This window comes from Notothenia rossii, assembly GCF_949606895.1.
Source record: "Notothenia rossii genome assembly, chromosome: 1".
In the NCBI taxonomy this organism is placed as follows: domain Eukaryota; kingdom Metazoa; phylum Chordata; class Actinopteri; order Perciformes; family Nototheniidae; genus Notothenia; species Notothenia rossii.
In genome coordinates, this window is record NC_136912.1 from 91,066,758 (window position 1) to 91,093,801 (window position 27,044).

A 27,044-nucleotide genomic window follows, 5' to 3' on the forward strand; every position below is an offset into this window, starting at 1 on the left:
AATCATGGCTGGACAAACAAAGGATTTGTCCCTTGTCTTTAGACTTTTGTTATTATATTTTCCAAAGTAAGCATTTGGGTACTCCAAAAAGGGGCAGGACTTCCCTCGTTGTTTAATATTACTCTGTTCAGTAGTTTGGTTGCATTTTTGTTACACTTAAAGACAATAAAACACTACAAATGTATTAAAGAGTATGATATTCTTATGATATGGTGATTCTGACAGAAATGGCAGGTTAAGATGTGATGAAATGTGTTGTTTTTGTGAGATTAGGAGGTCACACATTCGACAGATGTGACACCACAGGCAGTGACAGACACTCACCCTGCGTGAGGGGCGCCGCCCATGAACCTGATTGGACTGTTTTACAGACGAAGACTTGCAATTGCCTCCTTCCAGAAGGGACTATCCAGGAGAAACACAAAGAGATACCCCTCTGTCTGAGCTTTGGTCAGGTGTATGCAGGTGAGAATCATTACGTTAAGTACACGGGGAGGAGAAGGAAGTTGTTCCACTGTATCGACCAGAAATGTCCAGTGTTAACAATTCATTTCATGGTTAGATATTTTGGGTACAACACACATTTTTCTTGGATACGAAAGTGATTCTGAGAAACCTAAAGCTGTGAATTGTGCAACAAACCATCTAGCCAGGTGCAAAATTAGGTATTAATGTTTATATTAGGAGTTGACCCCAAAGCAGATCAATTCCTTCACTTAATTAACCAACAAAATATCATATGGTGACTTCTTACGTTTTAGAAGTTATTCCTAATTTATTCTGCGCTCACTCACATATGCCAAATTTCATTTACGGCTCGTAACATGCACACAGTCTTCTCTAAATAAGCACATACACAATGATCACTTAGGTTGCCCGAATTTTCGAGTAAAGTCCATGACACAGAGTATCAAAAGTCAATGGTTTCTTATTTATGGTAAAAAGGTTGCTAACAACTCTTAAAAACAGTTTTTCTGTTCTTATCTTTGGGAAGTTAAGAGATTGTAACCTGACTTTATGGTGTTTGAAAGATTATTCTTACCCTGGTTCTGTCTAAATTCTCCCGATCATTGTTGGCCTTCTGCGCCCTCTCCGCCAGTCTCTTCTGCATCTGAGGGCCTCTTCCAAAGAAGATGTAGTTCACGAAGGCATATTCCAGCAGAGCGAGGAAGACGAACACGAAGCAGCCCATCAGGTACATGTCTATGGCTTTCACGTACGGGATCTTGGGCAGAGTCTCTCTCAGATGGGTGTTGATGGTAGTCATGGTCAGGACGGTGGTGATCCCTGGAGGAAAATGAGACAAAGAATTGACTAAGAATCACCCAGTTGTAAATTAAAAGACCAAAATCAACCCGGAAATACAAAAAAAATTAGGTTGTGAAAAAATACAGATGATGTTTAACCATAATACGACTACCCAGATCCAACAATTGTAAGAATAACCTGGTTAAAAATGCTTTGAATTTTGTTAAAGTTATATTTTATTCATTGTTCAAACACTCATGCAATACACTCTCAACACATTTTCTTTTAGCATCAGTATATTTACACATTCTGATTTGAACACACCAAAGCCAGAAGGAAAACTGGATTCTAGCCATGAAATGAAATCTGCCAGAAGTGATGAAAACAAAATACAGCGTGTGCTGGCTCTTATAGACATTTTAAGAGAGAGCACTGAGGTACTATCAAAGTCTCAACACAAAACATTTCAATCAGCCGAGGTTCTCCATTAAACCTGATCATAAAATCTAAGGATAACGCCTCGAAAATGGTTCAGATGAAAGTTTGTTGATGCCTCTCCTTGTCGAGTTTGATTACTTTATCTAGCAGGAAGTGAACAGCCTCAGCAGATGCAGGATAAACAGCAGTGTAGCAGTTCTCTCGATAATGTGCACCATCAACATTAAATGTGTCTGAGTTGTTTTTGTTTCTCCTGGATGGCTCACCGACCTGGACGGTGTGTCTATTTCTGTCCACTCAGACTTACGTAATTTAACGAAAAACCGTTGCTCTGTACAGTGAGGTACAGCGTGTGCGGGGGTGTTTAGAGCACTGCATTGATTTCTGCAGAACAAAGAGAAGAGCAAGAATCTAAACTCAGAGGAGACGGTTACTCAACCAAAACCTGAAGATTTTATATAATATAGAAATATAATACATATATATAGTTCACTGTTTTCTCTCACGTAACATCTGCTACATGTATGAACTGAGATGAGCCCTTGTAGATGATAACGGCCATTTGTTAAAACACTCCTATCATCATAGTCAATTTCCCTGACCATTCCCAATCCATGAGCAAAACTGTTCGGTAAACTGTGCTCCAAATGTTAATTATCATTTAAAGTGTATGCTATAATTGGAATATTTTCACATCAGCACCTTGCTGTCAGACGGCCAATTCTGACGGAAACTGAAGCTGTTATCTACAATTTAGGAAAATCCACTAGAATCGATTGAGAAGAACCGTCATTTTACCTTGCAGTTGCTGGTCTACAGTTGCCTCAATCACTTAGTTACATTGTGTTATTGTGTGACTTTTGTGTTTTAAGGGGATCAGATAGTACTCAACAAAGTCAACCAATAGTGTAGTTAGGGTTAGGGTTAGGGTAAGACGGTAACTGCACTTAAAACAATCTGAACCATCCCTCTAAAGGCCAATTTAAAAGTCATTTTCTACTGCTTATACATGTTTTTATTGTAAGTTGCTATGGATGAAAGCATCAGCAAAAGGAAATGTAATAATCCTGTTAGAGGTTTTAATATGTGTACTGCAAGTGTTCCTCAGGGTACCGAAACTACCATAATGGCAGAGAGAATGGAAACCTGTGATTGAATTTGGATAATAACTGTAAATGCTCTCTTACGGCATAGACCTGAAACCTGAACGCGTCCGACCTTAAGGAGATTTCAATGGGAAAACCTTTCTCAAAATGTATCTCATTCATCTTTACGTCACATAATCTACACAGCTGAATGCTGCAATATCAGGCTCTTTCTTACAAACACATGATAAATGAGGATTCCCATTAAGGCGGAGGTGAATGCATTAGAGATGGCGGGGTGTTTTCCAGAGGTGAAATGAGCCTCCTCTTTGTTTCAGTCCTCAGGCCAAAGGGAAAGTCTTAGATCTCCTAATACATAACATGAACGTAACACACCATACAAGGTTCATATTTAAAACTAAAGTGTAAAAAGAGGTACAAAATGCATAAAAAGCATCTTTTTTTTTTGAATGGCCATTAAACTAATACTAAGGCTGAAATAATACTTGGGTTGTGGTGTTCGAACATAAATGCAGGGACACTCAAGCAAGGTGGCTAATCCGGCTATTTTGAAGCATAGCCATTACCCGCCCTGCTGCCAGTGATTGGGTAGAACCGTTATGAAGTGATCTAGCAGCAATCAAAACATTAATAACTTACAATAGAGTGGTGCAGGAATGAGTCCTTAACCCTAAAATGAATCAGCCTTTTACCACTTCTTGTTCACTGGTCTTGAAGTCAATCTTTTTTTTGTGTGTTTTGCTTAGAAGTCTGAAATAATGTCTCTACTCACCGTGCTGTCGTTTTTCACTTAAAAAACACCATTTGATTCTTTGTCAATATAACATAGATATTGGTGTTGTTAGGGATTAATTCTCTCTTACTCCTAGGAGTTTAACCTTTTCTGTGTGTTGACGTTTACGACCAACCCTGAGTCTGTTATCTTTCTTAAGGAATTGAAGGCCTCAGCTATTGTGGACATCACCAGTTCTTATGGCCGGGCCTATCGGTCACAGAGGGTTTTATGACTGTGAGAACGCTGGCTTCTAAGCACCACAGACAAGTGATTCAGTATTTCCAGATGTTGGGGATATCTCCAGTGTTCCCAGGTGTTTACGTAACATCCCCCAATATGTGGATTAACTCTTTTTAAACTAGTTAAAAGGTCTATCGAGAGAGAGGCTGGTAAGAATTGATGTGGCAACTTGTGTCAGAACCTCTGGCTGCTGTGACTTGTGATGTAAATTTCTCCGGCGTGTAATAAACATCAGTGTTTGACATCAAAGCTCCAACTCTCCTCGTGTCTCTCTGAGTCCTGACTCTCCATTGCTGCAGAAGTTTCCCTTACAGGTGTGGCTTCAACTCTAAAACAATGTCCTTCTCTAAGACCTTAAATGCATGGTGAACCTTTAGAATACATAATCAAGTTAAACTCTTCATTCGGCTACACACCTCTGAGACTCCTCCCTCACACTGGTAAGGAAATGGTAACTTTCTGTCGGTTTTATAATCATAAATAAAACAGACTTTTAAAGGTCAGATCCTCTGTTTATCGCCTCTACACCCCACATATCACCCCCTCAGCTCCCAGAGCGGTAAATCACATGAACTTGACATGATCTTCCACAAATATTCAATCAACTGCACACCATCTCTAAGGGGGGCAGGATGCCATCAATCATATACATCTCACATAACTAGAGAGATTGTTAATTGCTTGCAAATGTTTAGAAAGCTGTGGACATGTGAGTGACGGTGAAGCCATAGAGCGGAGGTCAAACATCGTACCTAATGCAACTCTGGCAGCCGAGGCATCGTAATTTATCCAGAAGGACACCCAGGACAGGATGGTGATGAGGATGGAGGGCATGTAGGTCTGCAGGATGAAGTACCCAATGTTTCTCTTCAGCTTGAAGCTCAGAGACAGTCGAGGGTAGGCACCTGCAGGTAAACATGAAGGAGAAGAAGAAGAAGAAAAATGGAATCCCTCGTTAATTCAAGAACTGGTTTCATCACTTTGAAAACAAGACAAGGGGAGTTCAACTTGCAAATTAACTGATGAAATGTTGCCTTGAGATTATCTGTGTAACACAATGCAATTGATGTTAATGCACACACACACAAAGACACACACACACACACACACACACACACACACACACACACACACACACACACACACACACACACACACACACACACACACACACACACACACACACACACAAAGTTTGACTCGAAATTCACATACTTATATTTCTTGTTGATATATTTGACACCAATGTGACCCCTGTTTGTTAATTACAAGGTTAATATTGAAGCTACATTTAAGCTAATCGGCTGTGGAAAACTGTGTACTGTGGTACATGTTTTCATTGTACAGACATGGGAGTTATTTGGTTAGTTATAAACGTTATCTTTGGCTTCAACCTAATTAACATTAATTACTAATATGTCAAAATGCAACAGTCTAAATACATAAAGAAAATAGGTAAAGTGAGGGTGGTATTAACCTTCTCGTCTTATGCAAGAGAGCAAATGTGAAAAAGGGTATTTCTGCACATTTTAATTGATAATTTTTGCCACCACTCTCACCCCTGTACGATAAATAAACAAGGATAATATTTAAGCTAATTAGCCGCGGTAGCTGTGTGTACTGTGGTTTTAAAGTACAGACGTGAAAGTTAGTTGAAAATCCCAAACTTTCCTTGAATCTAACTAACTCAGATGATTCAGTACTTAACACTCTAAAGTTAAAAACATGATGGGATTTGTATCATAGCATGACCCCTTTGAACCCACTTCGAGATAATGATAAAGGAATGGGGCCTGTACTTAAAGGAGTATAATGTATCATGAGGCCGACAGCATAAATGATTCTCTTATATTACAAACACTCCAGGACAGTGATTATTCCTGCAGGCATGGATAATGTTGGAACATTTCTGAGGAAATAATAGGGCTATTAGAGCTCGTTACTATCAGGGTCAAATCTTGATGCAAATAAACACTAAGGGCTGTCTGCAGACACTTTAACATTTAACAAGGAGCACTACAGGTGCTAAACACTGTACTTTAACCCAGGAGATGCTGTTTGTGTCCCATGTAAAACCAGAGTAAACTCCTCAATGAGTTCCTGTACTGATCTAACGCCACTTCTGTATATATTTTTAAACGGGAAAGCCTATTGTGTACACAGAGTCTGCAGGAACACAAATGACATCTTCTGATACTTAGGGGCTTCATGTAAAACCTTAAATATCATCCCTAACACATTTGTACCTGTTGGGGAAATATGTTCCAAGGCCCATAACTTTGACCCAGTGTATCAGTTCATACTGTCCTGACTGAGCACAGGCACCTGTGACCTTGGCCGCTGTGCTCTCAGTGTTTTGTCTCCCTGTTGGCGTCAGCTGATAGAGGTGTTATGATTCTATCTTGTTATGCACAATGTTGATTATTCTCTCTGAACTAAATACACAGGTGTGGGGGAGAGTTCTTCAGAATGGAGGTAGCAACTCAACCGTGAAGTCAGAACCTCTGACTCTTCGACTTGTTTTGTGAATTCTCCGGCCGAAGCACCAAATAAACCCGTCAGTGTTTGACATCAAAGCTCCTGCTCTCCATCGTGTCTCCTTTGAGTCGGTGAGTCCTCCTGCATTGCTACACAGAAGTTTCCTCCACAGTGCCCACATCCCTTCACCCTTTCATCCAACATCCCTTCAACCATTTACCCGATAAACCTTCCATTACCTTCCCTCCCTTCATCGTTCTCTCCCTAAACCACTTCATCCATTTCTCCGTACATTTCAGTTGATCCCTTCCTCTCGGTATCCCTTCATCCCTTCTTCCTTACTCCCCCTTTTCCTATATTCCTTCTTCCATTCAATCATCCCTCCCATCTTTCTTCTCTTCCTTTCTACATCCCTTCATTCATCCATCCCATCCTCCCTACATCCCTGTATCCACTCATCCCTTAATCCCTACTTCCATTCATCCCTCCTTCTCTACATCCAACATGTTATCCAATCATCTCTCTACACCTCCCTTCCTACTTTCTTTCATCCCTACCTCCCTCCTTACATACCTTTGACTAGGGCTGCTCGATTATGGCAAAAATCATAATCTCGATTATTTGGGTCAATAATTGTAATTGTGATTATTAAATGCGATTATTCATTGACTTTGAAAACATCCATTTATTGGAGAAATGTTTTTTGAACAGTACGTTTTTAACAGTTGATTACCCAGAACTTTAAGTATAATTCAACTGAAAATCCATTAAAAAAAAAAAAAAAAAAAAAAAAAGTAATAATAATACAAAATAATCGTTTTATTTTGGTTAAAGTTGTTTTCGTAATCGTTGAAAATAAAAAATAAAAGTTTGAGAAACACTGCGCTAGTGGAAAAATGTCTATGCAAACGTTATTATTAATAATATTTTTTTTTTTAAGATTATAAAAAAAATTAATATTTTTTTTTAAATAATTTTTTATTTTCCATTTTTATTTTGTAATCATCTCGCAACCCCCACTTACGGAACCCCTGATGTACTCATCCTGCACTTCACCCCTTCATCCCCTATCCCGCCATCCCTTCATTCCTTTAATTCCTTTTCAGCGGATTGGAGAGCTGACCTGTGGAGAAGACGACGTTCCTGGACACCAGCTTGTAGTCTACGATGGAGAACTGAGGGAGCTCGATTCGAGTCACTCCGGTCACTGCGATGTCTCCTCCTTTCCAGTAAAACTCGATATCATCTGTAGTGTAACCATCTGCAAACCAGCATGCAAGACAGGTGTGAATATCGAGAGTAGGAAAGCAATAAGAAATGCAGCCATGTCCTTTTGTTGGATGGCTTGAATTAATAGTTATATTTGCTTTAGGGAAATCTGTCGGCCTAATAGCTACAGTAGATCAACAGTGCTAATCATATTCGGCTGTATGTGTTGATGGCATGAGATGTAAATCTTCATGGGGGTGTGTGTGAATGCAGACACACACACTTGCACAGATGCATGGGATTCATAACCGCCAATATTCAGAGGTGGAAGAAGTACTCAGATCCTTTACTTAAGTAAAAGTAGAAGTAATGTGGACTTAGAAAATCAATAGAAGTCCTACATTGAAAATGTTATGCTATGAGTAATGGAGTAAAAGTGGCATTACATAGAATTACTTAAACATTTTTTTTATTTTTTTTAAATTGATTTATTCTACTTAAGTCATACAAAAACAAAAACGTATAATTCATACACACAAATGAACACAATTAGTAGAAGCGGGAGGGCTGAAGCATAGCTTATGGGGAGTAGCCCTCCCGTGCATCATCATTAGCATCAATATAACAATGGCATTTATTTAGTCAAAAACTTATAGAAATTAAGGAGTACAAAGAAATAAAGAAAACTAATGAAAAAAAAAAAAGTTAGGGCAAGAAAAAAGTAAATGCATATACGTATAAGTAATACTGGGAATATCCAATACTTGTTAGCTGCAGTAATCTGCAAATATAATTGTTTTTACTTTAGTTTTGAATTGTTGATGACTAGTAATACTTGAAAGGTCTGGGTGAAGTCCATTCCACGTTCTAACTCTGTTTATGGATAAGCTGTGTGATTTGATGGTTGTTCTACAGGGCTTGCTACACAACCAGTTAGGATGCCTGGTTGGGTATTTCCTGACTGTGGTTTGGAACTGCTTTTGAATGTTAGTAGGTATTTTGTTATGGAAAATGTTGTGCATAATCAGTACTGTTTTAAGCTTAACTATATCAACACATTTGAATAGATTGAGTTTTTTAAATACGGGAGTTGTGTGTTCATATTTACCAACACCACAGACTATTCGTAATACTTTTTTTTGAGATGTTATTATTTTTTGTAGATTTGTTGACCACGTGTTTCCCCATATTTCAGAGCAGTAATAAAGGTAAGGGTACAAGCATGGGAAAAAGTACAGACAAAGTAGCTGTGAATGGAGAGGCTGCAGAAAGTAATCTCCAGAGATATGACAGCTTAATAAATCCAAGGTGATTCAGCCACCGGTGCACTTTCTGTCTGGGAGATGAGGAGTGTGAGAACTCCTTTTTCTTTATGGGAATCACTGCGCTCTTCATATTTCTAAAGCGATGAAAAGGTAAAACTGTCCGCTGTATATCACTGAGAACAAGATGTGAGGCTTAAACTTACAACTCTCAATTTCCAAAGTGCAGTTCTGCTCGTCCAACGGGTATCGCCTCAGATCCATCATGCAGGCGGCCGTCGTCGTGATTCTGAGGTATAGGAGACAAGGAAGTTAGATTCAAAGTTCAAATGCTTTATTTTCATATGCACAAGGGAGTGGTGCCGTTATCATGTATTTCTGCAATGGACCCTGAAGGCAGCATCTACCTGGTTCTAGGTACAGTTGAAAAGTGCTAGACTCCTCAAATAATGCAACATACAATACAGAAAATAAGAAATAAAAACGGGAAATAAAGTAGTGCAAGAGACATAATTGTGCAAGTAAGTTGCAGGAATAAGAAAAAATATATATATAAACTAGAATAAGATATAACTAAATTAGTTGCTCTACAGTAGAATACAAAATGTATATGAGGTTTATATAACTTGGTTTTCCTTGTTTGTTCATTTTCAAAACATACTGTAATGGAGGAGGAAGCAATAATCAATTGAAAGAGAAGTCCCCCATTATAGTTTCTGTAGAAATCATGCATCTCATTTCAAAAGAACAAATCAATACAAAGAGACGCAAACATCCCAGCAACACAGAAACATTCATTATGATGTGTGGAGCTCAGACTCTGTCAATTACTGCTAATGGTGCTTCAGGCTTTTCACATCTTTATTGAGAATCCACTCAGAGTTATGCAATATGAGCTCTCTGTATTAGTGCTGAGTGGCTTCAGAAAAACAAATTAAACATTTAGCCACTTTATGCATCTCGGGCAGATTGGATGGCAGTGTGATGAGTCTGAAAGTTGGGAGTTAATGGGACAAAAAAGCATTAGCGAGATTTTCAAAATGTGTAAATAAATGAGTAAATAAATCTGTTTCTCAAAGATGCAATTATCGTTGGATCAGACTGGAGTGTGCAAAGGAGATCTGGCTAAAAACATACAGTAGTTAGTGTTTATAAAATGTATATTAAATATATTCAACAGCTTATAAGACACATGAATTTGCCTTCAAGTAGTGGCTCCATATTGTCTTGCCTATAATGCATCTTGCAATAATTTCATTTTTTATTTCGCTACTATTATTATTATTATTATTTCTCATATAATAAGCAAATTATAACCAGAGGCCTGTACTTCGAATCCAGTTCAACATATCCTGGATATGTTTGAGTTAGCTGTTTTACCTAATCCAAAACATATGCGCTCTCGCTAAACTGTCCTACGACGCCGGCTATCAACTCGTTCGCTCAAGCCAGCCGTGCCCTATCTAGTTAGGTGCACGTTCACATGAAAGGGGTGGTATTTGGAGCATTCGACCAATCACAAACATGGAGAAGCGCACTGACAGCGCAGCGCGTCATACTTCCTGAATGAAAAGTCAACTATAATATTAGACATATGAAGAAGTTAAACTTTAAACATCCATGACTTAAACACTTTATCCAGGATAAAAGCCACATAGCTGCACCTGCAAGGTGGATACAGCTGGTAAAAGAAAAAGTGTTTGAATGCGTACATTAACAGGTTTATAATATCACTGCCCCGTCTAAGACACGAGTGGATCTGACTTTAATTACATTTGACTCAAGTGTTTCGTCAACTTAATGTGTTGCTTAAAATAATACTTCTGCATACAGTATGTGACACTGTGAGTGTTGCACGGCCAGATACGGCTCAGCTGACTCAGATAAGGAAATATATAATACATTATGATGTGATATGCCGCGGACTGTACGTAATGTTACTCTGATCCGGTTACTTATGTTGTGGCAGATATTTAAGTAAGCTTTCTTAGAGCTAATGTTATAATAGTCAGATTGCTCTGAAGATGCGAGGTGATATTCTATTCATTTCCACGTTCAAACTGTATTTCCTTTCTCCTGTAATATGAATTGATCGCTTTAAACACCACACACTGAGCTCTGATTGGTCAGCAGGCGGGGCTTTCACTGAGTTGATCTCTTATCCTCGAACCTAACCTGCTCCGGACCAGGCTAGCCGTTCAGCATAAATTACCATGGAGATCTAGCCCGGGAAGAAGAGAACCAGCGCCGTAGGGCCGGAAACCCAGAGTTTTCTCTGAAGTTAGCTCACTAAGCGAAAATCCGGCTTCGTAGTACAGGCCTCTGGACCATGGCTACATATAAAAGAAAAATATGCAAATGAGGCATTATGTTGTGCTACATTTTGATGACTTTATGATAAATCTGCAGACAAAAATACACAAAGTGTTAGAACTCAGGCACTTAGGAGGTAGGACCCAATTGCACGACACGGGAGACAGAGGTAAAGTATTGGTAGGATACTTTATTTTCCAAAAATACAGCCAAAAATGTTCACTAACTAATCTCAGGATGAGATGACAAAAAATGAGAACAAAAAAGGAAATCGCTCCCATGGTGAGGAACAACACTTTTCACGATTTACAAAAGAGCATAGACCTGACCAAGGCAAAAGACAAGGAGCATAGACCTGAACATGACAAGAGACAAAAACGAACTGACACTGAACACTGGGAGACAGGGGAATTTAAACACATGACAATAAGACCAAGGTGGGAACAATCAGGGGCGGGACTGACGCTGATGAGCACAGGAGACACAGAGGGGAAGGAGGTGAAAACAGTCAGGAAATTAGACACACCAGGGAAACTAACGACAGACAGGAAAACACGGGGAGAAAGACCAGACAATACACAGGGAGGAAAACATGACAAGGAGAACAGCAAAACACCCACTACCAGACACACAAACTTAAAACGTGACACAACACAATAATCGTGACACAAAGTTATTAAAATAAACTCATAATTGTTGACTTTAGATGTGTTCTTTCCACTAGTCTGAAAGGAGAATGGAGCAAAATAGCTGAAATCACAAAATTAATCAATGTTCGAAAATGTTTTTTGTCCGTATTATCAAACCTAGGGATGGGTACCGAGAACCGGTACTAAGTCAATACCGGTACCTGATTGGACGGTATCGGTATACCGTTAAGCCGCTGGACAAACGGTGCTGCTATCGGTATATCTGTTACGTCTACTTCCTTAGTTTAACTTTAAACCAGTCTGGTTGGTTGGGAACCCTTATCCAGTGTGATGTATCCGGTTTGAGACCGCTCTGATTGGCCACTGTAAATGCCACTCGTCATCTCTCTCAACAGCGCTCTTATTATTGTTGTGAGACTCCCGCAGGCATGGCGGACAGAGCGAAGCGATCCAAGGTCTGGGTGCACTTTTAAAAAATGTAGCGGCGATAGTGCAAGTTGCAATCTATGTACTCGATTAGTTGCTTGTAAAGGGGGTGACACAAGCAACTTAATGAAGCATTTGCAACCGAGACACTCATTGAATCTAAAACGGTGCTGGCGATACTGCTAGTGCTAATAGTGCTAATAGTGCTAGCGGGCTTCAGCCGCGCCGTGTGTAAATGTGACCTGAGCGAAGGCTCGCAGGCAGGTTAGCTGCTGCGCACGGGTAATATGTTTTGTTCACCTGAGTGCAGTCTTGCAGGCACATCGCCTTGTCTTTGTTTTAGTTTATTAACACCAAATTATTGAAAAGTATCGATAAGAGTATCGAAAAATACCGATACCGATAAGCAGTACCGGTATCGATAAAATCCTAACAATACCCATCCCTCAAACCTTAACATATTTGAATCTATCGAGACGAGATTTTGAGTTTGCATTACATGGTGAAGAGTTGCACTGCGGAAATAAGGGTCCTGCAAACTATGTTATCGTGTAGAGTAAAATCTTTCCTCACCGGAGGCCGTACAGCACGGTGCCGTCCGGGTGCAGCCGGATCATCCGGTTCTTGACGGTGACTCCGTGGACGAAGGACTTCTTGTCGTTGAGGAAGTAGGTGTCGGGGACCCACAGCTGGTCGGCCACTCGGTTGTCCAGCGTCAGGTTCAGAGGGATGCCCAGGTACGCCAGCCTCTTATCCCTCCAGTACTGCTGGAAGTACATCGTCAGCGTGTAGTCCTGAGGGGGGGACATAGAAGAATGTACTTATACTCAACCATAAATAAAAGTCAGATGAATGCAATTGTACTGACAAACTTTGGGTATATGACAGCTTGATCAAACACTATTCCTGTTTCAAAATTGTGCTACGTTCAGGATCTTCTGCCATGCACTGTGCACTTATAATATTAGATGAAATGTACTCTGTTTATCTAAAATTGGGAAATCATGTGGTGAAAGCAGCAACAGATAAACGAGGCACTGAGCTAAACAAATAATAATGTATCACTCAACAGTGGAAAAATACATCTCCATAGAATATCTAAAAAAGACACATTATGGAACAAAAGCATATTAAAGTGTGTTTACGAATGTCTTCTCTTCAGGCCAACAATGTAGACCACACTGAAGCCGTACTCTTTCTAAAATGTGTCAAATACTGGATGTCTGCAGCCCGGAGCCCAGGATGGATTTTTGGTTAAAAAAAGTGATATTTTTAGATGATCATATTTATAGATGGTCAAACAGCTGTGATGCTCATCAGTGTGCCCGAAGGCACCGTATCTCACACCTGTCTCATAACAACCTCTCAGCTGTTGTCTGCACAGCTCTGAACCCTGCAGACACTTCACAATAAACACTTTACTACAATATAGATTTACATTTTTGCAGCCACAGCATCCGCACCGTGCTTCATCTAGTGACCACACAACCACACTGCACATATCAGAGAGATAGATATCTTTTTACCATTGATATGTTAGGATTGTCTCCATGCCTTAATGTTCAAAAAGCTATTTATTTTTCTCATACTACCTGTGCTGCAGCACCTCTTATCACCCTCTGTCTGAAACCAGAGCCCACTCTGCTCTGATTGGTTAGCTGGCCGGCTCTGTTGTGATTGGTCAACCGCTTAGAGATGTCCCGCCCCTAAGCCTATCATGTACAATGTGTTGGAGCGCTAGCCAATAGAAGCCTGAGTGCAGTGGCCCATCGGGACAAATCCCGATGGGCCGGTACTGAAGTGGGCCGGTCGGACGATGTGGGCCGGTCAGATAGGTCACTAGCACCCACCCCCCACCCTCCCCCCCGTTGACAATTTACTAGCGGTATTTACTTGCAGTACCGAGGTGGGCCGGCGGTACCGAAGTGGGCCGGTCGAGAGTCCTGGACAGATTCCCAGTCCGCCCCTGCCTGAGTGTTACATATTGATGTCACTATGTTTTGGTAGTAAACAAAGGAGGGTGTTTCATGCAAGGGGGAGAGTGGGAGAGAAACTCTCTAGGGGGAACACAGGGATTTTAGCCTTTGCAGACCATTTACATGCACAAAAACCGATAGATCACACTACAGGAAAGGGAGACCCCCAAATAGCATAATAGGGCCTCTTTAACAACATTTATTGTAAACGATAATTCAAATTGAAGTGTGGGATACCAAAAGTTTTACACCCGCAATTGATAGAAAGAAGGATAAATCTATAGATTAAAAGATACATTTCATTACACCTTACCGGCCAAACATGCAACGTCACTCAGCTATTTTGAATAATTGATTGTGCACGGAGCTCCACAGGTGTCAAACAGAAAAGCTTTTAATGGAGCTTTTTATCAGCATGGCTTTGTTCTGCTGACTAATGTTCTCTTAAATAAATAAGCAAGTCTCAGGAAATAAACAAAAACTTGGCAGTGCGGAAAACGCCAACATTTCAATCCTGTGCTGCATACGCATATTCAAAACAAAGAGTATTAATAAAAAAACGCTTAGATTTGCTTCGGATGTTACGATCAATACAAGGTTTGGTTTCTCACACAAAACGAATAATTAGTCAGAAACTGCTGACTTCATTTTGACAAAATAAAGAATTGAATTATTTTTCTTGACTACTCTGAACACATTTGGATCAACGAGGCGAATGCATCATGACAAACTGTATTTGTGTTTGGGATAAATTACACAATGTGCTTTGACTGACAGTATAATACAACATAATATTGATCCCTATGAATAATTCAGTGTGTGTGTACAGTCAGTATTTATTCTCCGATGTTCAAAAGTTGCTTATAGAGTATTCTGACAGATATTAATGAGACTAAATCTGAATGTGGAGTCAGAGCTTGTTCTGTAATAATCAACTATGGTGGAAAGTAACAAAATATATTAAATTACAGTATTTTAATAGTGTGCTATACAGTAAGTCTACAATTCCACTGAAAGTCATTAATGATAATATTGAATTGCCCGTCTAGACTTGAAACTTTGAGTGTTATATTCCATCAAATGGTAATTACATTATAAAGAACCATATCTGATATCCAAAAGCTTTCAGAGGCCATGCCATAGAGGTTTCAAAATCCACCGTCTTTACTCTGATTTGAGGTGTTGCTGTTAGGTGTCGGATACGTAAACCCCAGCAGACAGAAGGAGGTTTGTTTCAGCACCGCAGAGTAAATGAGTCCCAGTGGGAGGACGAGGCTGTCGTGTCCTCTTCGGCTCGGAGAGTTCACGCTCTCCCGCTCAGTCACGGTTACTGTGTGCCAGTCAAACATCGTTTATTTCAACCTGACACCCTGACGTCTGCCGGGAGAACAGGAACAGACTGTGTCAGAGAGACACCGTGCAGGAGGAGGGTTTCCATCTCTGCATGAGTCAAATAAAAGATCCCAGGAGAATTAAAAAGTGATCCGTGTCCCTGCTTCCTCCCACACACCCTTGTGAAGCCTTTCATTCAATGATTTCAATCATTCCACTAGATATTAACGAGGGAATATACACAAGCTTTCAGAGACCATCCCATGATCAAATGTAAAAGTATTTTTTTTAGAAAATTTTCAAAAGCAATACTCATTATTTTAAAATGTTTATCTCAAATTCGCCCCGTATTGCTAACATACAACATCAAAATGCTCCTACTTGTATTTGTAAGGACGGAAAACATTTGAGATCATCTGAAGACATTTTCTAGATCTGACCAAAAGCAGAAACAAATGTCAGAATTCTGGGAAAATTCAGTCTTTTAATTTCGAAATTCCGATTTATTTATTTTGTTTTCTGAGACTTTCAGAAAAAAATATTCAAAATCATTTTTTTTCTAACTTTTTTCTCAGCAAGAAAACAATCAGAATACCGAATTTAAAGTCAGAATATATTAATATTTAAACATTTCGAAAAACATATTGAAATCCCAAACTCATCGTGGAGAAATGTTGTTTTAAAGCAGTTGCTCCCTCGGCCTGCTTGTGAACAGCTGGATCTTAGGGCTGTTTGATCGGTCTGACTCATTAACTAACCTCCTTCAATATATATCTGGAGGCTTTGGCTCAGTGGATAGTGTGCTGGACTTCGAATCAGGGGATAGCAAGTTCGAGTCCCACTACAGTCAGCATGTCGTTGTGTCCCTGGGCAAGTCACTTCACCCCAAAATTGCTCCTGTGGGGATTGTCCACAGTACTGAGTATGTAAGTCGATTTGAATAAAAGCATCTAACAAGTGACATGTAATGTAATCTGTAGTCTGCGGTTCTTAAGGGTAACACTTCCTCCAGGCAGCAGGTGGATAATGTTAAAGTGTCCCAGTGGACGGCGGGGTTAAACACATGATGGATTCCTGCTGACTCTCACTGTGGATACTGAATAATGTCTAACATCACCTCAGGGAGGATGAGCATTACAGCTTCAGGAGGGTTTTTTACTTGAACAGGTGTGTCTCTGCGAAGTGTGGGCAATAAAGTCCCAAATAAATACACAGAAACTGCATTCTGTTCCCACAGCTAGAGGTGGGTAAAGTACTTCAAAAGTATAGGTGTAATTTAAGCTTGAGGAAATGTCCCAACCACTTTGTAAAATTGCCAATTTGGTCTAGTCCACTTCCTTTTTAAGCATTATTTGGTAAAGACGTTCTGAAAAATAAATGAAATAAATCAGAAAGGTTTGATTGCACTATGAACAATCTCACTGTTTAATTAGTTTTACTGGTAACTAGTAATTGTAACCAAATACATTGTAAGTAACCCTAGTAAGTAGGAAGTAACCCTCCCAACCCTGTGTGTAACTTGGATATCAGGATAAGTTAGAGGTTTCAAAAATATCATCAGAATAGAAAAGGCGATTTTCATTTCCAAGCTATAAATACAGGAGTGCAGCAAGTCAAGTGAGAATTGTATTAATACTCTCATTTCCTAGACAACAGCTCTGCAGCCGCCCACACGGTTTATAACGGGCAGCACTGTGCTTGTGTGACCGGCTGTTTGAAAGCTCGCCGCCGACACCTTTACTCCACTTCTCTCTGAGTCTGTTCAAGGAGAGGCTGGAAAAAAAATACTCTGTTCCCCCTTCTTACCAACGCCAGAAGCGGCGGTGACAGCAACGTAGCAGCACTGATCGAGGTTTCTGTAACTGTCCAAATATGTTCACAATTTCTCCTCCATTAAGTCTTTAAACACCTCCAGAGCCCATACTGTGTTCCTGTTAGTGTTTACTTCCTGTCGGTCTTCTTCTGCTGTTCCCATGAGTGTTTACTTCCTGTCTGTCTTCTCCTGCTGTTCCCTTTAGTGTTTACTTCCTGTCTGTCTTCTTCTGCTGTTCCCATGAGTATTTACTTCTTGTATGTCTTCTCCTGCTGTTCCCTTTATTGTTTACTTCCTGTCTGTCTTCTTCTGCTGTTCCCTTTAGTGTTTGCTTCCTGTCTGTCTTCTTCTGCTGTTCCCTTTAGTGTTTACTTCCTGTCTGTCTTCTTCTGCTGTTCCCATGAGTGTTTACTTCCTGTCTGTCTTCTCCTGCTGTTCCCTTTAGTGTTTACTTCCTGTCTGTTTTCTTCTGCTGTTCCCTTTAGTGTTTACTTCCTGTCTGTCTTCTCCTGCTGTTCCCTTTAGTGTTTACTTCCTGTCTGTCTTCTCCTGCTGTTCCCATCAGTGTTTACTTCCTGTCTGTCTTCTCCTGCTGTTCCCTTTAGTGTTTACTTCCTGTCTGTCTTCTTCTGCTGTTCCCATCAGTTTTTACTTCCTGTCTGTCTTCTCCTGCTGTTCCCTTTAGTGTTTACTTCCTGTCTGTCTTTTTCTGCTGTTCCCATGAGTGTTTACTTCCTGTCTGTCTTCTCCTGCTGTTCCCATGAGTTTTTACTGCCTGTCTGTCTTCTCCTGCTGTTCCCTTTAGTGTTTACTTCCTGTCTGTCTGTCTTCTTCTGCTTTTCTCTGTCTTTCAACTTCTTTCCTTCACTTGTTCTCTATTTCTTTTCTTTACTGGTCACAGTTTAGTCATCAGGAATCCTAAGTTTCCTGCTCTCCACAAATCTAAAAGGATATATTAAAAAAGTATTTCACTGTGTTTTCTGACAGATGAAAACTCTTAGCCCTTAACAACATCTGGAATGTCCAAATCAGAATCAAGTATTCAACATAACAGTGTGATAACGATATTTAAGTTACCTACAGTACAATAGTAGTGTATTTAAATGTGTTATTATTATGTCACGTTTAGTGTAATACTGCAGGAAAACAAACAGAAAACATAACCTCTTTTGGTAGTGTGACTAGACTGCAGATAATTCACAACTTTCCTGCTCCTCTGGAACAAATGTGGAGAAAGAAACACCACTAACAGGATGTTGTGAAAGTAAATGAAAAGAGACAAGAGCTGCACTGCAGATCCACTCTGTCTGCTGCCTTCTCTTACAGCACGACTCTAAACAAAGCACAAACCACTAACACCGATTTACCAAATGTAGCCCCTATCCTTTTAACACATTAAAAGTTGCAGCTAATAACGGACATAATCACACCTGGGCACACATACACTTTGCAGAGCAGCCAATCAGCAGCTTTCGCAAGTCAGGCTGATTTAACCCAAGGATTTCACCCTCAGATGGAGTTTAGTTTGCAGAGCTGCAACAAAAGACGATTATCCGATCGTCCGACTGTATATTTTCAGCAAAAATGTCAGAAAATGTCTCTCAAATATGGATCATTTCAGCCAAGCCTGCAAAAGCTAGAGCTGCAACAATAATCAATTGATTCTTAATTAGTTTCCAAAGCAAAAATGCCAACTTCAGTATCCAAAATATGCAGATATCCAGCTTTTCATTGTTTACATATAATATAAAAGCGAATATCTACTGGTTTTGAACTTAACCTTGGACTCTGAGAAAGTAGGATCTATGGTTTCCAATATGTTCTTACATTTAACACACCAAACTATTAAACCCTTAGGAAATATTCTGCAGGTTAATCGACAATGAAGATAATCATAGTTAAAGCCTTGTGTATAAGGATAGCTGTATGCATGAATTAAATATGATTATTATAGAATTAAAACAGCTCATTACATCGTCTATCTACAGGCAGATGAATATTTAAATATCTCTCAGAACAGTTAAGATGCTGAGTTAGACTTTGAAAACCAGGATGGACATTTTTCACAATTTTTGGATTTACAATTAATCTAGAAAATCATCAAAAGATTACACAATGAAAATATGTGTTAGTGGCCGTAATGGCGTCATTGTGTTGAGCTTTGCTTTTTCTCTGCGCCTGCACACATTTTTTTTTCTTCTTCCCATATTACTTTCATCAGACGTCTTTTCCATCAGAGGACTGACACTTCTTCACTCGGACATCTGTGTGACGCCTTCACTGACCTGACAGAATGCAGGACACACATCTCATTGCGCTGTCATTACTCTTCACTTTTCAAACTGCAATGACGTGGCATCTGTTCCTTTATACAATCAGTTTCAAATTACATTTGACTCCTGTGGTTGCAGATTCTTCATTTTCATTTAGCTTAAGTGTTGGTTAACTTAGTTCAATATGCTCGTCTTTCGCAATGTCTTATAACGTTTATTGAAGTTGCATTGAAGATAACGAATATATATATTTTGCAGCACTAGTGGATATATTTGAATATTTAACATGGAACTGTTTCTTTAATGCCTTATGGAAAGGGTGCAAACAGCTCCTGGTGTTTTATAATTCACTGTATCAGGAGTAAACAACTTTTAGCACATGCTCAAGTGGCACTGGGATTGTTTATTTTCAGATGTGTACTTTGCCTCCGGCTATGAGCAGAATATATTTTTCTCTCTGTACCATCTGCATTAACACAGACAGGATGATATAATCGAGAATGAGGAGGCCGAGTGCTCGAGTAGAGTAGCTTCTCTCGAGTTACGAGTGGGCGTGATCACTAAAAATGAAATTAGGCTTGGTTAAGTGCTAAAATTAATTATAGATTATCAAAGCGAATGATATAGAAACAAAGTTTACATGTTTATTAAACTTTCAATCGAAAGCCGTGCATTAAAAAATATATTAATTACATAATTAGTTTCAATACTTGATTCTGATTGGTCGATTTGGAAATTCCTGGGGTCTGTTAATTTTTGCTAGCAGACGGTTGTTAAGGAGAGCAGACCGTTACTAAGGAGGATTAAGTGTGCTGTCATACCAATCCGCAGAAAGATGTACGGTCAATTTAAGGTCAGCTGTGGATACGTTTACATTAATGAATAATAATAAAAAACAGACAGGGTGATCATGATCCCGACACAAAGATTATTATTATTTAACATGTCAACTAAATCTTTTCAACCATGCAAATATTTTACTAAATCTGAGTCTCAGTTCTCACTGTCCTGCTGGGACCAGATATATTTCATCTTGTCAGGACAGCGAGCCGGAGGATATTTTCTCCTGGTGGCGGGTGATGGAGCATCAGACTCTGTCAGCAGTTCACACCAATGATACATGGCAAACACACACAGACACACACACACACACACACACACACACACACACACGCACGCACGCACGCACGCACGCACGCACGCACGCACGCACGCACGCACACACACACACACACACACACACACACACACACACACACAGAGTGACCCACACACAAAGTGACCCACACAGTGACCCACACAAGGAGGTCTATTTTGTTTTATATTTCTGAACGGAGAAGACAGCTCTGAACACACTGACCTCTGTAACTGGACTATTAAATCTTCAGTGCTGGAGTCACACAGCCAGTGAACCATGATGAGCTGAGCCATAACGTGAAACAGCAGATAACCAAACCACTCAAGACGACAAGTTAAAATATATTAACTGCTTTAAAATTACACACTGCACCGACATAATTCATATTGTAAAGAACAAACGTATATGTTGACATTTCTTGTTCTCGATCATACAAGTGATTATAGGCGCTTTCACACCGGAGTACTTTTCCCCGTACTTTTCCCTTTTAGTTTGATTTGATTGATTTTTTTGATTGATACATTTATTTCGAACAAGTAAAATAAGTAATTACAAAAATGTTTTTGCAGTGCATAGTCATGTAAGAGAAATAACAACAACAACAGCATTAGCAACGTAAACAGTGCCACATCTAGTGTTCACAAAGGAGTGAGAAGAAGTATAATTTATTTTATCTCACCCCCTTGTCCCTAAATTATTTATTTATAATCTATAATCTGCAATAATTATCATTTTTATGCATTATTATTGATATTATTAGTATTATTAATCTGCTTTACCTGTTGATTGACATATATATACATATACACATACACATACACATAGTCAAACACCTTCCCCATCCCTGTACCTTGAGAAAAATAATTTCTCTGTATTTCCTCTTGAACTGGTTAATGTCTGGACATCGCTTTAGCTCCACATTCACACTGTTCCATAGTCTCACTCCACAAGCTGAGATACAAAAAGTTCCGATTGGGATTTTGCGTTCACACCAAAAAAAGAACTTAGTTCATGAGAACTTTTTCACCCCCTTTTTTCCTGGAGAGAAAAAAGTTCCAATTTCTGATTGGCTGGGCGAATTGCAAACCACGCCCCGTATAACTCGGAAAGGTTTTGTGAAGCCGCCATTGTATTTGCTAGCATTATTAGCATTAGCCCCGCGCACCAACGGAGAGATAATAACTTATGGCAACACAAAAAAAAACATGGGAGCGGTGGAGATCAGGAGGTGTCGGCGTTCTGGCGATTTACTCGGAAGGCTTCAGTAGAAGCTGCTGGGAGTCCCAGCAGCTTCTACTGAAGCCTGTCCCCAACGCCGGGGACTTCCGGCCGGGGACTTCGGGTGGCAGTATACGCCGTGAAGTTGTTTGTGGCCTGCCAGTAAACCCAAAGCAGAAGAAGAAGTGAGGTCAGCGGCTTCATTTGCGTAATCTTCCCTCAGGGACTTATTCCGGCGTGAACGCGATCTGCTCTTTAGTTCCATGGGGGAACTAAGTACGGACCACAGATGGAAATGAGCTATTAGCTATAATCTGGCATATAGCATCTCTTCTCTTTGCTGAGATTAATGTTTGTGTATGCATGGTCCTTCTATAAATAAATACTTACATACTCAATACTGTGGACAATCCCCACAGGAGCAATTTTGGGGTGAAGTGACTTGCCCAGGGACACAACGACATGGTGACTGCAGTGGGACCTGTGACCCCCTGATCCCAACACCAAGGCTCTATCCACTGTGCCACACGCCTCCCTGTCACCATTTTTTATTTAAATATTGAACTGATTAAGGCTTTTTATTTTAGTCAGGTTACCAACCAAAAGAAGTCCACAAAGGTTCACCCAAACTACAGATGAAACAATCAGGAAATAAAGTATTTTTATTGAACTCACCATGTTGACTTCTGACACCATGTCTATGCTCGCCACGTCGATACTCATTCCAACGGCAACCGGTTTACCTTCAGATACAAAAAGAAGAAGTTAAGAACCACTGATCGAAAGTAACTAAGAACATTTGGTCAAGTATTGCACCACAGTAAGAGTTTGAGATAGTTGAGGTAAAACAGTAAAAATGTAATATTGTATATGTCAAATGCTAAGAAATATGAACATAATCAGTTGTGCAACGTAAAAAGGTATATATAATTAACTACCTGAAGAGGAACAGGTACATTTATTTGATAACTTTGATTAACTATACATTCTTAATAACATTAAGAAATTAAATAATCGGCATAATTAGTACTTACATTTTTGGTACTTAAAGTATACTTTGATAGTGATTATTTTTGCAATTTGGTAAAACTTTTAATATTCTACTTATTTTTACCCACAGAACGACACGTTAAGGTAGATTAAATTAAACCGTAAGGTACAGAAACGACTCTGGAACACATTTTTGTGCAACACAAGAAAAGTGGGACATACCTCCAAAGTCGGGCCGGAGACGGATATCATATCCTTTCAGCAGTTTGTCGACGGTTTCTTTTACAAAGGACATGTTCCCCGGCTTGTTGGCGCTGAAAAGAGAGAAACATCGATGGTAACTCTCCGGGGGAACCACCAGTCCCCCCACCTGGTTATGGTGGTTCTAGGGGGGCCGGCAGCGTCCAGTGCCCCAGTAACACTGAGCCTGGACCCCCTGTGGCCCCGAGAACAATCTATGATAATACCATTTGTTGAAGTGTGTGAAGTTAACAGGAATGTGTTTTATAAAATTAAAACAAATGTTACTAAAATAATATTGCAGAATCAAATACCTATCATGCTATTCATTTTGCTTTGTGTGGAAAATGTTGAACTATAACTGTTGAAATCTTATCCCCAGTAAAATGTGTCTAAAACCACGACAACACCTCGGTCCCCAGACCAGGTTTAGGAAGTAACGTGATTACATAATCAGGTTAACAAAAAGGTAACTATTCTCTTACAGTTACGTAAAAAAGATTTATTCAAATTACTTAAATAAAGGATCACATGCAGGATTACAATGATTATTTACATTTTTAAATATAGAAAGATGTATTACGAAGCACATGGACACATAATAAATAATAATAATGCATTTATTTTATAAGGCGCCTTTCAAGGCACTCAAGGTCGCCGTACAACAAGGTTAAAAACAATTTTTACAAACATATCAACACTTAACCAGCCTCGAGTGAAACCACAGCCGAGTAATTTACTTGAATATTTTTATTTAATGCCACTTCTACTCCACTTTATTTAAAAAATGTAAAACATGTATTTTTACTGCATTTAATTAACATATATAGCTTCTTTAACTTTTAACATAATGCATCTTTAACAAAAATGTAATTGTGGACCAACTCTTTCGGGTACAAAAACCCCCCACAGATTACAAAAAGTAAAATAATATATATCAGAGTTTTTGTTTATCTACACGTTTTTCTGCAGAATTACCCATTTCACTTTTTACATTTTGCCAATTCGGGAGTTTTACTTGAGTCAGATTTTAAATGGACGTTTACTTGTAATGAAATATTGTTAAATGAATGCATTGGTACTTTTTATTGAATTGGTATTTTTTATTGCATTTGAGAAGTAATCCAAAAGTAACGGAACACAATCTGGTTACATTACTTTTATATTGTGATACTTAGATCAGCTTGCATATTTCATTTTTTACAATATATAATTAAAATAACCCTGGCTCACCTCTGCACACAACACACCACCACCGCCACCACGAGCGGCAGAGAGAGCAGGTCCCGCAAACGATCCGTTTTTAGCGGTCCCCACATGGCGTGTGTGTGCAACAAAACAAAGTGTACGCACTCAGGCAAACCTCCGCTAAACCACGCGGGGCTCCCTCCACATCGCGTCTGCCTATGAAGCCGGTGAACATGCTTCAAGAGGCGGGGGGAGGAGCAGCGTTTACCTGAGAAACAGCCGCCTCACCCCGGTTCCCCATGGTCCGGTTAGCCACTCTCAAATATCCTTCCACAGGTTCTCCGTGCAAAGTGCTGCAGCATGAGTGAACATCAAATTATCCCCTCGCAGATCATGTTGTAACTCAGAGAGGTCTCAGTGTGTGAGTTTTCATTATGAATCCTCGTGTCAGTGTGCGCGGGGCAATCCTTGGTGATCATTAAAGCCCATGTGACACTCTGCATGTTATTGAAGTGAGTAGTGCACGAGTTCAATTACGTTAAGATGCATCTCTGAGAGGAGGAGGAGGAGGAGGAGGAGGAGGAAGAGGAGGTGCTTTTACAAGAGACAATATGTGTGTGTGAGACACCTCCGTTTTGTTTGATCAGTATATAGATATGTAACAGTAGTATATTTAGTGTAGCCTACTTTATTTAACTTTAAGGTACTTTTACATTCCAGTCTGCTACTTTATACTTCTACTCAACTACATCTCAGAGGAACATATTGTACTTTAATACAAAGATATAATCATCAAATAATGGATCATGTGTCATTACAAGTTAAATGGGCTCTGCTTTTTGGGGTTTTCTCTCTTCCCTCCAGAGACAATTATAATTTAGGGATAATTATAATAATGATTTAAAAAAGTAATTGTTGTTGATTCTTTGCTGTGTCACTCAACTTCAATTGTTTCTGTGTAGATTTTTTGACGTCGATGCTATGTGTAGATTTCTCTCTCCTGCTCTCTTATTTGTCTGCTTTAGTGTTTGCAGAAGTGGAAGAAGTTCAATATCACTGCAGGGAAGAGTGAGCTGAAGATTTCCCAAAGACTTTCTCACATACATTCAAGAAAGACACTTTTGGCTCAATTCAAAGAAGGAAAGTTTTTTTGAAACACTTTTTAGGCAGATTTTTTTGCCAAGCTTTGGAGAAACAGAATATCATGTTTAAGACTAACAATTAAAATGACCTGTCCATTGTTATGTCATATTATTGGCCTTTGAAACTGTATCTTTTGTATCTCTTGTTTAATAATTGATTATTTACATAATGTAAACATCATACCATTACCACCCCAAACACTCTTTCTATACATGAAGTGATTCTTACCTTGTGTCATAGATGGCGTACAGGTTTTTGTTCCCATCGACAGCATTCCTGTTAAAACAAGAGAAGGTGTGATTACTTTATATGTCAGTAGATTGGTACAGAGATTACGTGTTTTGTAGTCAAACCCTGAAGGCAGCATATCCCTGGTTCAATGTGATTTTGGATTAATACAGAAAATAATGTCTGTGTCAAACACACATTTATATAAAGGAACTACAGCATGGTTATTTCTGGGTTTTAGGACTCATTCCTGCACCACTATACACTGCCAGGAAACAGAAGGCTTTACACAATCATAAAAGGTTCTCCACTCTTTCAAACTACTCTGGACTTGTTTGTATCTTTTAGGATTTGTAAGAAATACTCCTCCATAAGTGAGTCAGTTGTGAGTGGGTCGACCCCAATACTGGTGGAGATAAATGCACAATGATGAAATATAGCCTGCTGCAGACGTGTCAGACGTATCGTCTCTTGAAATCTGGACCATTAACCAACCAAAAAAAATGGAAAATGAATAGTTGTGTCCCACATACAGTAAGTCAGGCCGACAATAGGCTGCACTATGAAAAGTGGGAGAAAAGAGTTTTTGAGAAAAAAACAAACTGGCATGCACTCATAAAACGTTTCCTCTCCTAATAGTACCTAAAATCATTATTCCTGTGGATAACTGCTCATGTTTCCGTGCAAAGTAATCAGATTTAGACAATAATTGGATTTTACTGCACAGTGTGAGCCGGCTCTTGTGATCGGTCAACCGTTTAGAGGTGTCCCGCCCCTTAGCCATATACAATTTGTTAGAGCGCTGGTAAATAGAAGCCGACTGTTACATAGTGATGTCACTATGTGGGTGTAAACAAAGGAGTCCAATTGAGGCATTTTGAACGTGTGTTGGGGGGGGGGGGGGGGGGGTAACATAGGGATTTTAGCCTTTGTAGACCATTTACATGCACCAAAAACGACAACACGCTACAGGAAAGGGGATCCCCAAAAGGAAAATTAAGTATATAGTACTAAGTAAATATATCTCACATGCATACAGGCAATAAAATGCCATCTCAAACAAAAACCAGAGACCCCATAGAAAGTCCTCTTTCGTTTTAAGTGTTCAAAATGTGTCATAAAGTAAAGATGTGTGGTGCTATTATTTGTTGGTATTGATCAGACTATGAAAGAATTGTTGTTATGGAGATCCCTCTCATGGTTATCATTGTTATTACTTTTTACTCCCTCTCTCTCTTCCCCTCCCTTCCCTATCAGTCTCCCCATCTCTCTCTCTCTCTCTCTCTCTCTCTCTCTGTCTCTCTCTCTCTCTCTCTCTCTCTCTCTCTCTCTCTCTCTCTCTCTCTCTCTCTCTCTCTCT

The 27,044-nt window shown here is 39.6% G+C and overlaps 1 protein-coding gene across 1 annotated transcript in view; it reads right to left on the reverse strand.

The window, feature by feature from the left end:
* Positions 1-27,044, reverse strand: part of gabrb3 (gamma-aminobutyric acid type A receptor subunit beta3) — a gene marked incomplete at its 5' end in the record, with an annotated part of 62,049 nt that overhangs the window by 2,808 nt on the left and 32,197 nt on the right. Inside the window, 8 exons of the mRNA XM_079684163.1 lie at positions 1,043-1,287; positions 4,560-4,712; positions 7,409-7,546; positions 8,963-9,045; positions 12,719-12,939; positions 22,571-22,638; positions 23,108-23,199; positions 25,685-25,732. Of these exons, the coding sequence (XP_079540289.1) occupies positions 1,043-1,287; positions 4,560-4,712; positions 7,409-7,546; positions 8,963-9,045; positions 12,719-12,939; positions 22,571-22,638; positions 23,108-23,199; positions 25,685-25,732 (1,048 nt within the window). The remainder of the gene's footprint in view (positions 1-1,042; positions 1,288-4,559; positions 4,713-7,408; positions 7,547-8,962; positions 9,046-12,718; positions 12,940-22,570; positions 22,639-23,107; positions 23,200-25,684; positions 25,733-27,044) is intronic.